At 44.2% G+C, this 14911-nt stretch overlaps 1 protein-coding gene across 2 annotated transcripts in view; it reads left to right on the forward strand.

The window, feature by feature from the left end:
* FRMD4A (FERM domain containing 4A) overlaps nt 1–14911 on the forward strand; it is a 287437-nt gene that overhangs the window by 58976 nt on the left and 213550 nt on the right. The window contains exon 1 of one of the 2 annotated variants that reach the window (XM_065667642.1): nt 7067–7148. The exons of the other annotated variant lie outside the window; for it this stretch is intronic. Within the exon in view, the coding sequence (XP_065523714.1) occupies nt 7083–7148 (66 nt within the window). The 5' untranslated portion in view covers nt 7067–7082. Of the gene's footprint in view, nt 1–7066; nt 7149–14911 lie in introns of those variants that run through there. 2 annotated transcript variants of the gene reach the window in all.

Here is a 14911-nt window from a genome sequence, read left to right on the forward strand (position 1 = left end):
TGGAAGGAAAGGCATATTTGTAACTGAGGTTGCATTGGCCATGCTCAGCCCCTTTCTCCACGGATGGGCTCACACGTCAGGTTTGCCAGCAGCAATATATCTACAGGTCAAAGTAGATGCCCCTCCGCAGGGTGTCATCACTCTGGGACAAAGGCGAGACTTATAAATAAAAGGAAATAAACACACCTAAATCCCTCTTATAAAAATAAATAAAATTAAAAGAAAACATATCTGCTGTGGGGGAAACAAGCAGCTCCTGTTCAGTAGGTTGGAGCTACAACTTGATGACGCCATTGATCAGCAACAAGTGTCACACCACTTCCATGGCTTCAGCATGCACATACCTTCCATGCAAATCTAGCAGTAATATCTAAAGGTCTGGTGACTTCACAGAGTCTTTGCTATATCTGTCTTTAGGGGCATCAATCACTTCATGGAGAACTTTCTTTTGCAGAGTGTCGTGGTTTAAACCCAACCACAAACCTCGTTCACTCACTCCCCCCCTTCTTGCCCTCCCCCTGCTCCTGGAGGGACGGAGAGGAGAATTGAAAAGAATGCAACTCCCACAGGTTGAGATAAGAACAGTTTAGTAACTAAGGTATAACACAAACCACTGCTGCTACCACCAATAATAATAATGATAAAGGAAATAACAAGAGGAAAGAATACAACACCTCAACACCAGCCGACCAATAACTCGCCCCACTCCCCCCAGCCGAGCACCGACCGATACCTCGTCCAACCCTGCAGTCCCTCTACCCCTTCCGGCTCACTCCCAGTTACATCCTGGGCATGACATGCTGTGGTATGGAATACCTCTTTGGTCAGCTTGGGTCAGGTGTCCTGTCTCTGCTTCCTCCCAGCCTCCCCTCCTCCCTGGCAGAGCATGAGGCTCAGAAAGTCCTTGGCCAGACCAAACATTCGAGCAGCAACTGAAAACATCGGCGTTATCAGCACTGTTCCCAGGCCAAAAAATTAAAACACAGCACTGCACTAGCTACTAAGAAGGACAAAAATGACTGCCGCTGCTCAGCCCAGGACACAGAGTCTCGAATTGGCTTGGACATTTGGGGAAATTCATTATAAATTTGGGGCAGCTTCTGAGACTGAAATTTAAGGGCAATTGTACCACATCAGAGCAAGGGCTCTTGCAATGTCCCATCTCCAGCAGCAGGTATGAGTGATGAGAGAGGACAGTGGAAAAAATACATGATACTTCCCCTGGATGTTCTCCCACCTTCCACATGCTTTCAGCCGGGGGACCACCCTGTTGGATGTGGCCTCTAGACATCCAATATCCCTCTATGCATTTATAATCCTGTAATTTTTCCAGTCTTTTTCTGAACCCAGGAAAACTTTTGCATCCTTGCATCCTTTGGCAAGGAGTGCCGACTATCAGCTGTGCTTGAATTTCTTCCTTTGATCTGTTCTGAGTCTGGCTTCTGACAGCCTCATTTGATGAACCCCTATTATTGTTCTGTAGATCTCCTTAATTTCTCCTTCAAGCATCTTTCTTTTTCTTTTCCAGACAAAAGACTCCACTCCGGTTAGTTAGTCATTTCTTTATATGAGCCATTTTTCTTACATTTAATCACTTTTATTGCCTTTTCTTGAATCCTGTCCATCATCATGGAGATAAAGGGATCAAGGATGCAAGATGTAAGTGAACCTAGATTTGCTTCAGTGGTGTATTAATATTCTCTTTGGCTTGCCCCATGGTAATTATTAATATTTTATTGGCTTATTCCACCACTACTGAGCAATGAACTGGTATTTCATAGAACTATTATAATCCAAATATCTTATTCCTGAGTGAGCCCAGAGACCATAATTTTATACGTGAAGTTCAGAACATTTTTCCTGCCATGAGCATTACTTCACATTTGGCTACATTAAGTTTAATTTGCTCCTTTATTGCTCATTCTCCTAGTGTCATTACATCTTTCTGCAGGCCCTTGTTCTCACTACCCTGAATACCATGGTGTCACCTGCAAACTGTGCTTCCTCACTGCTTGCCACCTTTCTCAGGTTGCCTGTGATTAGATTGAGTAATGCATGTTCTCACCCATACCCATGGAGAAAACTAAAAAGGCTTCTCCTCATTGCCTTGATTGCACGGATTCGAGGTTTACAGGACTCCTCTGGAGATACTGTGTCATAGCTAGATGCCTGTTGTGTCATAGGTCAGATGAAATTGTTGCATTGCAACCTGGAGCATAGCTTTGAGGTTGGGCCACAGGTTTCTGATGAAGCATTAGGGTTCCTGAATTCATTGGAAAGTTATCATCAAGGCCTTCAACTGACATTGAAAGCTACTGCAGGATGGGGTTGACTTACAGCATCATGAACCAAGGTGAAGGCAGATGGCTGTGTTCTGAGCCAGCTGGAGCCTGCTATGCTCCAAGCTTAGCCCCATATTGAGTGAATTACTGCAGTCCAGCCTGGAGGTGTCAGGTTGGTGAGTTCCTTCATCCAGGTTTTTGTGGGGGAAGGAAAGCTGGAGGTAGAAAGAGGGTTTTGGAGGCTGATGCTTCCCTGTCATCTGAGTTTACCAAGAAGATGGGACCTCCCTCTTCACCTTCCTCAAAGAGAACAGCTTCACACTTTGTTGCAGCAGATTATTTGCTCTCAAAAAGAGAAAGCATAGAAAAACCTGTGCAGGACATGAAAAAGACTCATTTAAATCCTCACTTCAATCATTTAAAGCAGAAAAGGTCATAAAATTTCTCTACTAGTTAGAGAAACATGGTCCAGCTTGCTGCAGCTGAGTTGCCATCGCCTCCTGAGTTTGTGGGATGGCAAAGGCACTGTCCTAAGTGAGTTTTCACACATATTTGTCACACATGTTTGTAATCCACAGTTACTGTGGACTTGACCCCTTGGCTAAACCGGTGGAGGTGAGCCAGGCTCCCTTTCCTTATGGGCTCCATGAGGCCAGCATGCATTTTGCTTCATACAAGAATAATCTGCCTGTTCTTCTCCCCAGACTCCTCAGCTCCCATCTTTGCAAGCTGGGCTGGCCCAAACATAGCATCAGGGGACTCATTAGGCTTAGATCTTCTCTTTAAACCTTTCTTGTCAGCTTTTGGCTTTACTCACTAAACTTGATGCTCCGTTTTCACACCACTGTCTTTGCAAGCCAGCCCTTTCAGGATGACTTTTTCCTACCATCTTCAGTCACCTTCACCCCTGAAACTCCCCTAAGAGAACAATCCTGGGACCTAGTGTTTTTCCATGTAACATTCCAGCTTTTGAAAAACAGCATGTTTTGCTGAAATCTCATTTTGGAAAAAAAATGTTCCAACAGTCTCCTTTCCTCAGCTCTCTTCGGCTCTTATTCCCAAATGGTAGAAGAAAACTAGGAAGGAAGTGAGGGGAAAATGTGGGTGTAGGAGAACATCCTGTTCTGCACAAATACCCTGGTGTGTTGTCAGATGGATGCTCTGCTTTAAATAGAAGAGGTCTCATGCTTGCAAAGGCCAAAATAATAAATTCTCAGGAATTAGAAAAGATGGAAGTAATGATTTAATAAAGAAAGTGTTTGGACTTACTACACTGAAGAATCAGCCAAGTTAGAACTTCTCATTATCACATGTGGTCTCATGTTCATGTGTACGCATAATGCACATGCATACATGCATACATGCATACATGCATACATGCATACATGCATACATGCGCAGAGGGTTTGGGAATAATCCCTGGGGAACTCAGTGAAATTCTGTTTCTTGTTTATTGTAGTTGAGAGGCTGTTTCTATAAAAGAGGTCATATGGGGTAAGTAAGTTGAAGTGAGAGTTAGGTGAACGCCAGTGGGATAGATTCAGAGGTCCCCAAGCTTCGGTTTGTTTGAAGAAGTTCTTCTGCTTAGATCTGGTTTTGAGACTGATTTCTGCTACCTGCTTTTTGCAAGGGGTTGAGTGAAATTACTTTCTGCTCTCTGGTCACCTTTGTTTTTCACCATCCGTATTTTTTCTACCACAGCCACACCAACTGCTTCAGTTGTCACTAGAACAAGGAGACAATTTTTCTCTCATCTTCTGCACATTTTCTATATTTTAGAACTTTTCTTACTGTGCTTTGCTTTGAATCTGAAATTGTACTGCAATTTGAAGGAAAAGTTGAAGAGAAATACCCCTGGGCACAAAATACCCTGCAGTCTAAGAGTTAGGAAAATTCCACAGGGCTTACTTCAGCAAAGTGACTGTTCACATCAACAGTACTTTCCTCAAACCTCTGACCGTTTCTAAAGACAGTTAATATTGATCAGTGGGAAAATTGCTAAGCTGAATATTGCAACTGCAAGAGTCTAAGAGCTGGTATATGTCATATATCTGCTATTTATTGTTGTGATAATGGAAGCGCAGGCCATGTAAAGCTGAGCCTGGGTGAGAACCCATCAACCCATTCATCCTCTTTGCTGTCGCTGGTGGTGCACATGGTGGTTTGAGTGCCAGGTGTTTCTTCAGCAGGCATCAGGGAAGCCTTTATGTGTTCCCTTAAGCTGTTTGCTTGTGCCTGACACCAGTTTTGAAATGATCTTGAAATTCATCTCTGTAAAGACAAAAATGAGCCTGTGTTGGAGTCAAAGAGGCTGTCACATGGGCACTGCATTCTGACCGTGGAAGATGTCTCCTGTTGTTTATTTCTATTGTCAATACAATGCAGCTACTGGGACTGTCAACGGACACAAGTGACGTGGTTGCCCCATGTTATTGCACAGAGGGATCCTACAGAAAAGGATCTTTAATTTCATATCCCAGTACTTAACACATGGCCTTTGTGCGGTCAGTGAGAGGGGGGCAAGGGATCACATGTTTGGTTCCAGTAAAGTTCTTGTTGTGGTCAGACCGGTTGAACAGTGGTATCAGCTAGTTGAAGCAGACAAACATGATTCAATGCTGGTGGACCTTTGTTGGCTCGTACTGTCACAGCCTGAGCACTGTTTGCTGTGGATCAGAGATGGAGACCTGCAACAGGTCAATCAAGCATCCTTGTACTCAGTCTGCTCTTGTAGAAACTGTAGCTTCCTAGGGTCTCTGAATTTCCATGTGTACCAAAGGAGAGGAAGACTTACCAGCAGGCAGGTCTTCTGCAAATACTTCCTAGAGAGAAGAGCATGTGAAATCCTGTCTGCAGTGGTACCCACATGGCTTCTTGCAGTGGTGAGAATGCATGCTAGCTCACTCATCAGCACACTGCATTACCATTCCTTGAGTTTTGGCCACCTTCAGTGTAATACCCTCCAAATATGTTTCCTTGGGGTTTGATCCAAGCTCATTAGAACACCCCTCTACTCAGGGTAGTGAAGGCAGACACTTTGCCAAAGCTTTAATGAAAGAGCAGCAAGTGGATGATGAACAATCTTTCTCCACAGTAGACAAGCTTCCCATGCTGGGTTTATTTCTGGAGCAGCTAACTTATTACCTGATGGAGGGCCTTGTGCGAATGAGAGTTGGTCCATCCGGAAAATGAATTACATGCCCTTCTTTGCTATTGAACCTATCCATCATATCATGACCCAAATGGTCTATCATGTTGTTGTCTAGTAAAACTCGGCCATCAGAGGCAGCTCCTGTTCGGATGCTGATGCTGGGTGTCTGAAAATGTGATTTCAGCTATAACTCTGAGGACGTTTAGCTGGAATTTATGACTAGAGGACCCTCTAAGCTCCATCAACTCTATCCATCTCACACCTTTATAAATAATACTTCAGTTTCTGAATCCTTTAGGGCAGCCTCATGTTTTTTCCACTGCCTGGAATACATCACATGCAAGATTTCACTCGGTTTTCAAACTGTGTGAGTACATATTAAATAAATAGAATGAGTTTGGCTGAATAATGTGGACATCATAGAAGGCAGTTCTGTGAACTTGGCACTGTCTAGGATGCAGGAGGCTTCACCAGCACCCCTTTATACCAAGACTTTCAGTATTTCTCCTTTTTGTGCCTCAGTTTCCTTTCTGTTTGGTTCCCAGCTAGCATTAACCAAATTCTTTGAAGAATCCTCATTGGGTTTAGCTTCAGTTGGATAGGGTCCATCAATACCTTACCACTACATGTGGTGCTGTTAGAGCTACAAACAAATGGTGTTACACAAGCAGAAATGTCACCTTTTCTCCATTGACTTAAGTAGGAGCAGATGTGCAGAGCAACAGCAAGCACTTAGGATCATGCTTTAAACTTCCCATAAATGCAATAAAAGGAAGGGTTTAGCCCCAAGAAGTGCTTAGCATCCTGGACAGGGATGCTGCAGAGCTGAAGGGGTTGAGTGGTGGGAAGACATTTCAGAGGGGGTGCCAGGGTGTTTGCAGAGATAAACCCTGTAGGATTATTTGAGGTTATTGCCCTTTGTACATAACCTCAGCAGCCACCACTGTAGTCCAGTGCTTTGGGGAGTGGGTAAGGGAATCTATTAATACACTTAGGAAAAAATTAGTATCCAAACAACTTCTGTTTCCTTGTTTTTTACACGTCTGTGCTCTCCTCTATCACTAGCTACAGTGCAGAGCCTGGTATGCTCTGACAAAGAGCTATTGATGGTGTGCTTGTGTGAATTGGCCCAGCACTGGTCACAGCCAACTTCTGTGGGACCTGCTGCCCCTGTTTTACAATACGCTCCAGTGTGCTGAGCCATTTGTGAAAGGTCAGAAATGAACAGAGAAATGGACTGGAGTCAAAAACAAGTAGTCCTATAAATATCAGTCATAGTCAAAGGCAGTTTATTCCATTCCTTCCCTCTCTCTCCCTCTGTGTGTGTCTCTCCCTCCCTCTGTTGTGGTTTCCCAGATGTAACTCCATGTTTCTGACTGGGGAGCTCTGAAAGGAAAGCAGCACGCGCAGTGCAGCTTCTGCTCCCATCTTGCACACATGGAATGATCCTCAGTCCCACAAGCAGGACTGACAGCCAGCACGGAGTCCAGGCATCATCTGGACTCAGATGTTAAGTTTTGATTCCTCGGGTCTTCTTTATCTGTGAGAAGATCCTTTGCTACGGTTTGAGAACCAGCCTTGGCCACAGACGGTTTGGATTGGGACTCCTGAGGGCTCTTCTCTGTCCGGAGCTAACATTTGTCTTCACAATGACTTTAGCAGCTAAATTAGAGGATATTGAAGTGACGCTGGAGCACCTACTAATGGATGTGTTCGTAAGTAAGCTACAATTTCCTATTTAAAGTGAGATGCTAATAATCCACAAGGCAGAGTACAAACTTAATGGTGTATCCAAGTGTTGCATTGACTTAATTCCTTTACATCTCCTGATAAACTGTGTGTCCAGCACTACCAATGTGCTTTAGTATAGCTAAGGCATCTACTGCAAGTGGTAACATGAAAAACTGGAACGGTGTGATTCCAGGGCAGAGTACATTCTACATGGGCTTTGTGTATCATCTGTAATTCTTTTAAAGTATTTTAAAGGATGAGAAATTTGGTCATTTTGAGAAATAACTCTGTCAAAGAAGTGCATTGACAAAGATTTAAACTGTGCATTGCTTAGTCCTTGGCTTTAGGACTTTGACAGCTATTAGATTGCAGTCTTTTACCACTTTGAGTTCTGGGTTAGTTTTGTAAGAGATGGAGGAATAAGAAAAAGTAGTCATGTTTTCAAGAAAATCAGGTTTATTCCTCCTAGATGTATCAAACACTGTATTAATCTGTAATTGCTTCCTTCAGATCATCAAAGCTCAGTGAAGCAACATACGATTTGCTTCTGCACATCTGAGATATGAATCAGTCTCATCATCTCTATTTAAAAGTTTCTTAAAAGTATCAAAACATTTCAAAACAGATTCCTGCTTTTCCCAGCACAACTTGATGGGTTTTGCCTAAAGGTCAGAGATATCCATGTTTGGGAAGTTTTTTGGGTGGTGTGGGGAAGACAATGAGGGATTGCCATATCCTTTATCTTCTTCAAAGAAAAAGCCATGTCAAGGAGATTTGTACTCTCTGAATTCAGGCTATAGGAAATAAGATGGTAAGTGCCATTCTCAGTTTTCAAGAGAGGTTTTTGGCGTCTCTTACATGAAATGCTCTGAATTTTAGGGTCTAGTGATGAGGAATCTCAAGCATCCACCACAAAAGTGAAAAACAGGAGATCTTGCCAGCTTCCTAGCCTGTGGTCCAGTTCCTTAGGTGTCCATCTGTGCTGTGAAATGGATTCAAGTCTCCCTGGGATGGCATCTTTCCTCAGCGTTTTGGGGAATGCCCTGTCTCCTTTCCCACAGGTTGCCGAGATAAGGGATAGAGGAAAACAGTTGGAGGCTGCCCTATCAAAGCCTCTATGTAAGGAATGAAATGTTGGAATACTTTTTGGGTTGTGAGATCTGAGCAAACCTAATGATTATTTGTCACGCTGCGTTCAGCTCCTTTCCCTGCCTCTGAGTACCATGAACGCTAGAGAAACTTCCTAAGGGTTTAAATCCCCATGAGAAGCAAAGATGCAGCATCTGCATCTCATGACCACAGCACGCTGTGAAGGTTACTCTGCTCGGGAAGAGACTGGTGTTTTCTTTGGACTATTTGCAGTTGTTGTAGAATAAACTCGGCACCACAATCCCTCTTGGTATGTTTGCAGCTTAGTATCACTTCACTGAGGTGAGTGCTTGACACCTGGAAGACTAAGAGCCCCCATGTGCAGGTGTCATTAAGAGTCAGTCATTAAAGACCTTTAGTTGCAAGGTAGCTCCAAGCAGTATCTCTGAGACTGACAAGATCTGGAAAGCCAGGGTTGACTGATTTGATTGAGGCTGAAGAGTCCTATTTGTGTCTGATTGTGTTTGAAGGGCATGAAAAGCCTCTTGTCCCGCTAGGAACCACCCAGCCCTGTAAGACAGGTCGTAGCAAAGCTTTTCTTCTTGGCTGTTTGTGTCCCACCGTGAGCAGTGGTTTGGAGCTGTGTCTAGGCTTTGTCTAATCTTATGTCCACCCCTTGCTTCCATTCCAAGTGTCTTTTTCATGGGTTTTGCATTTGGGTTGGGGTGTTTTTTGCAGAGAGGGTGACAGTAGACAGAATAAGTATGTCCTAATCCTCTAGAGGTGCTGGTGCCCTCAGTTTGTGAAACCAACGGAGCTCTTCCCAGGTTGTGTTTGGAACTGGCCCCTCAAATGTGTGATTCCAGAAACCCAGCTGGAACATTGCAATCACAGCTGAAACTATGATGCAGGGACATGTCAATGCAGTGCCATGCCGTGCCATGCTGGAGCCCCAGCTGGCTCTGGAAGAGCTGGTGTGTCTGTGCAGCATTGTGCAGGGGCACACTGTAGTAGTGTCGCTGCTTCACCCCCTTTGTCCTTCTGCAGAGCCTGGGACTGTAAGACTGGGTAGCATGTCCAGGCTTCACATCTTGCTTTGACTATCAGGACTGTGAATCTAATCTAGCCAGCATGCAAATAAGTCTTTCCTGATAAGCAAATATGTTTTCAGTAAGGTGGGCTCTTCTGAACACTGCCTAGGAATTATGGCAGGAAGAATTTTGGATAATCTAGCCCAAATATTCCAAATGCAGAATCATTTTGTCTGACACTCTCAGGCACGACGTACAGGCTTTACTCATCACCTTGCCTTGTGGCTATGTTTGATCTTAAACCACCTGCCCATTAAGCAATGCTGAAAATAATCTCTCCTACTGGATACAGAAAAGTTAACATGAAATTCTGTATGAAGGAAGAGCAAAACATAAATCTATGGCTGTTGCAGATCATTCTAGCAGTCAGGTTCATCCGAGGTCATTAATCCATTACCAAGTGGTTTGCTGTTACCAACCAACCTTGTACTTGGGTGAAAAGCATGGGACCAGGCCAGCAGGGCTGAATGGGGGCTGCCAGGTAACAGGACTCTTATAGGAATGATCTTGAAGTCTGTTCCATGCCATGCATCTTCATCCGTTTATTGCTGAAGGAGTGAAGCCATCTGTCACCATAATGCTCCCCTTCCAGTTCTTCAGTGCCCTTCACTGCTCTAAACCAGGTGATTACCTATAAACTTTGGAAACTGTGGTCTATGGAGCCTTGACTTGTCTTTTTCTTCCTTTGAAAAAGCCTAGTTTTAATGCTTCTTGGACTGGAGGGACAGTAACTCATTCCCAGACCAGTGGACCCTGACAAAGCCCACTTCAACAGCTTGTGCCCAGCCAGCAAGCCCATTTTTTACATTGTAGAAAGGTTACAGTAGACAGCACATGAGAAGTAACCACCAGTTTCTAAAAGAAACTAAACTGAGCCCTAACTCTGCTCAGACTAATCCAGGAACCCAGACTGAAGAAAGACTACAGAATTGTGCCATTTCTAATAGTTTTTTAGCTAAGTTGTCCTGCAGGAACTCACCTGGAGTGTGTTCAGCAGAGTTTCACAGGGATGATGGCAAGCCTTGACAGCAGGTATGTTTAACACAGAGCCTTTGAAAGGCTAATCTTACACCAGAACACTCTTTAAAACAGCTTTTTCAGACCAGAGAATCACATCTACATGGCATGAACTGCCACTTCCTTCCAGGACATGGTGTACCCGCAGCGTTGTCATCCTGCTATCGGAGAAGCAGCTGTTGCTGCACCGACACTTCCTTTCCCCCGTTACCAAAGGGCATTGGAAAGCTTTGCTGGGCTCTACAAGGCGAGATTAAAAGGAGGCCTCCAATGTGGCATTTCATAATTAGCTGTCATCACCGGCGGGCTGCCACCGAGCTGCTTGATGAGCTGGGACTTGGCTGCCTCGAGGAATCCGGACAGGAATGCAGGGGACAAAGCAGGGAGGCAACGCATGGACAAGCTCAGCAGGTCCCTCGGCTCTGCTAAGGGGAAAAGGAAGTCCAGATAAGGCTCTGAATCCTTGTTTTGCTGCTTGCAAAAAGCATTCCTGAGCCAAAGCCTCCTTGCCTCTGGACACGCTAATTATTCTTGTGCAGTCTGTGAAAGGAAGCCTCTGAGGTACACTTCAGGACCAACCTTACTGCTGTCCAAGCCTTGCCTTTGGCACAGCTAGAGTGAGCCTCATGATACACCATGTTTAGCATTCCTGGGGCACATTGCATGGGATGTATGGGAGGGTTAGAGAGTGAGGTGGGCTCCAAGGCATGTCCCGCTGAGGGATGCTTTTCCTTGCATTATGGATGTGGTTTTAGACGTGGAAGAAACAGACTCTCAAGCAAAGAGTCAAAAGGATTATAATCCTAGTGGAAAAGTGAGCCTGAAGTAATCAAGCATCAGCTGGCTCCAAAAAAAGGTACTGATTTCTGCAGGCAGGAGTGATGGATCTGTAGTGGTATCCCAGGAGAGAAAGAGAGACCTAGATGAAGTCTTTAAGCCATGAACACTATATCCCAGGCCCACTCCAAATACCACCTGCGAAACAACAAGCAATTTATCTCTAGGGGTTTGTGTTGTGGGGTCTTAGACACCATCCAACACAACCAAGCCTGCCAAATCCACCATACACTCCATTGCTGCTCCTACATTCCTGCAGACAAGCATTTCCACAGCAGGCTCGTCAGCCTTCCTTTCACCACATTGCACAGATAAATTTACATGTATGCATGTATGTGTGTGTATATATATATTGAAAATATACAATATTCATATATGATTTTTAAAATATTATTTTTAAAGTATGTGCATATACATATATATACATATACATATGCATATACGAGACTATCTGATGAAAGTGACATTCGTGGGGGCTTCCTGGCATGAGGAGGTGCTGTGGTTGCTTGCCTTGGGTGGATTTAGCAATCCAGATTTGCTATGCTCCAGCTTCCCCCATCACCCTGAGAAACAGCTGCTCTTCTCCCTCCCCATGTTGTCAAGTCCTGGCAGAGTTAATACCAAAATAGTAAGGACATGAAACTTAGTCTCTGTTGCTAATACCATAACAGTCAGAGGAAGTCAGAGGAAATTACCTTGGATGCTGCAAGTATTCTGGCTCATTCTTCTGCCAGCATTCTTCATACCAGGAATTAAGGTCTGAGTCAAACTCCTGTATCCAGCCAGACATAAAGCTGGATATTTGAAGGAATAGAAATCCAACCCTAACACTAAAGAGTCCAAAATGAGGGTCAGGTCCCTTGGGCATTGGTGACAAAGGAGTCCAGGCTCCCTGGGAGATCTTGGCAATGGGGATGCACCATGAGGTGGACAAAGCCACCATGCCCTAATAAGGGTCTGGAGTGGTGGCTACTAATGTCCACATATTCCAGCTCCTAAAACCAAGCTGCAAAGAGAGGTGCATTATATAGCTCTTTATTAATAATAGAAAAATATTGGCAAAAGCAGCAGTGATGTCCTTGTCATTTTATGGGTAGGGAAACTGAAACAGAGGGGCATTAAGCCATTTGAGCAGCACTCTCCTCTACCTTCCCACTTAAAAAGGAGTAGAAGTCTGAGCCCTGGAATCCAACTTTTCTGGTTCTTTCCCTACAGATTATAACACTATGCCACAATCAGAATAATCCAACCATCAATATGTGGGGCACAGATCTCCAATGCCAAGGATGAAGAGTGCTTTGGATCTAGTCCTAGCATGCTCTGGCATAGATGGGCATTATATTTGTCCATTCTTTGGGCACTTACTTACTTACACCGTTAACCTTCCTATTTTCTTATGCCATCAACACTGGTAAACAGCAGTCATTCTCATAGATGAATCTGCAGAAAGGAGGGGTGCAGAAAGATGGATGTGAGGAACTTGCTTCAACCACCATTGCACAGCAAGCCGTGCACACAGCAGTCTCCATCCCTGCCATAATCAAACAAACATTCTTGCAGTTACTATCAACTCCTGGAGTCTGTGTTACGTTTTTCTTAATAACCATTGCAATAATAAGACATTATCAATATGTAAAGTGATCCATTAACCTCTCTAGTGGCAATAAATTGTGTGGCTTTGCCAGGCTGCCAGGACTTGTTAATGGAAGAGCAAGCAGCAAGTTCATGCTTGGAGCAGTCACAAATCATGCATAATGCAAAAGCGTGGGTGCTACCCTCACCCTCTGCAGTATAATGGGTAATCCCATGTGTTTATTTATCAGTGAAATCAGCTCTTTGAAGCAGCTCTTAATGAGTTTCTCTCTGGCAACAGCAGCATCCTCCAGTTTATGCTCAGCATTCAGTTTGCAAGTGATTTAAAGCCTCATCCTCCACCACTGGTGTCAGCCTGAGTTTTGCCAGGTAAACAGAAACAGGCCCCTTGACCTGCCCTAAAAACTGAGGTTGCTCAGCATGCTTGTGCCACTAAAGAGATCCAAACAGGTAACTGTTTGTCAGGTTTTGTTTCAACACTTCTGAAAATGAGAAAATAAAAGCTATGTGGAACTGGATGATCTTGTGGTCCTTTCCAGCCCAAAACATTCTATAATTCTATGTGTCAAGTCTTTCCAATGAATGACCTAGTCCAGTGTTGTGCCTCGGGCATCAGCTGACATTAGGAACATACAGGCAAATGCAAGAACAGGGCAAGTACATAGTCATAGTCCCCACAGTTATCTTCCAACCACAAGTTGTTTGCACTCAGGGGTTTCGTGACCCAGAGCTGGTGTCTTTGAATTTAGCAGCTCACAGTAGACGTTCTTTCATTAATTTGTTGAGTCATTGTTTGAACTCACCCCAGGGACCCAAGTTTCCAGCACAGCTGCCATGAAGAGTCCTGGAGCAGAAGAAAAGCCATAGTGTGCTGCAGCCCTGCACCCAGTGCCATCAACCACAGATAACTCCTTGCTCCCATGAGAGTCGGGTCATGCTGTTGACCCTCAGAAAGCCTCTGTGGAACAGAAGAGCTTTGTGGAGCAGTCTAGGCTTGCTCACCCATGCTGAACAAAGCACAAAAAGAAGACGGTGAAAATGAAGAGCTGAGAGTACTAATGCCAACAGGGATGTTATAACAAGGGCAAGGTAAATAAGTACAGCTACCAAGGGACACAGAAGAACTTCTGATAGCTGGAGACAAAGGGCAACTGTGGCCAGTTATCAAGCTTATTTTATAATCAGCGTGGAGGCATAGACACTTTCAGGTACCATTCACACCCCAGTAAAGTAGGCAGCTGAAGCGCACCTCGTGTCTCAAACCTTAAGTGACCATTTCTCTTCACTGATGACAAAAGGAGTCCAGATGACAAGCTCACACAAAAGCAACCAAAGTTTGGAGAGGTAAATGCCACTCCAGATGTCTCCCACAACTGCAGTAGGGTGATACTACAGCTTAGCGGATACAGGGGAGCTGAAGGAATAAAATGTAGACTGATAGGAATTACAGGGAGAGACTCCAAGGCTGAAGATCCAGGGTCAGACACACTTTTCACTTTTAAATCTGTCTATATAAATCCACAAAGAACATAACCAAATTGGGTTTGTATTTTGCCAATGTTAGCAGTTTCTCTTTCAACTGTGCAAACGCAGTTTTCTTCTCACTCATAGAAAAGCCATCATTATTGCATGCCTGTGAAACCTCAACTGCAAAACAAAATTTGCCTGAAAGGCTCTTTACTGCATCTGACAAGGCTTAAAAAACCTCCTAACATCTCTCAGGGGTCTTCTACTCCCTTCCTTTCTTTAGGGACTTGTTGGCCTCTCTTCTATTCATGTGTCTTTCTCTTAGGGAAACATAAACTTTCTCGCCTTCCCTCACATAGACACATATGCTTCCCACGATATATTAAAATTAATCAGAGCAAAGTGTAACAAGGATGAAGTTTTAAAAGAGAGAAAATTACACAGAACAAAGAAGCATTAATCTTCCCAGTGTTTGACATAGTCCATATGTCACATATCCTGTTAAAGGCTTAAACTTAGTTCAAGGCTGGGTACCTTCCATGCCATGCTGAGCAAACCCTTTCTTCACGAACTGGAGCCAATCAGCAGTGCTAAGCACTACACAGGAGCAGCCCACTCACATTTTAGACTTAATACTGAGATGCACCAAGTGT

The sequence above is a fragment of the Lathamus discolor genome, chromosome 1 (genome assembly GCF_037157495.1).
Source record: "Lathamus discolor isolate bLatDis1 chromosome 1, bLatDis1.hap1, whole genome shotgun sequence".
Lineage (NCBI taxonomy): Eukaryota > Metazoa > Chordata > Aves > Psittaciformes > Psittacidae > Lathamus > Lathamus discolor.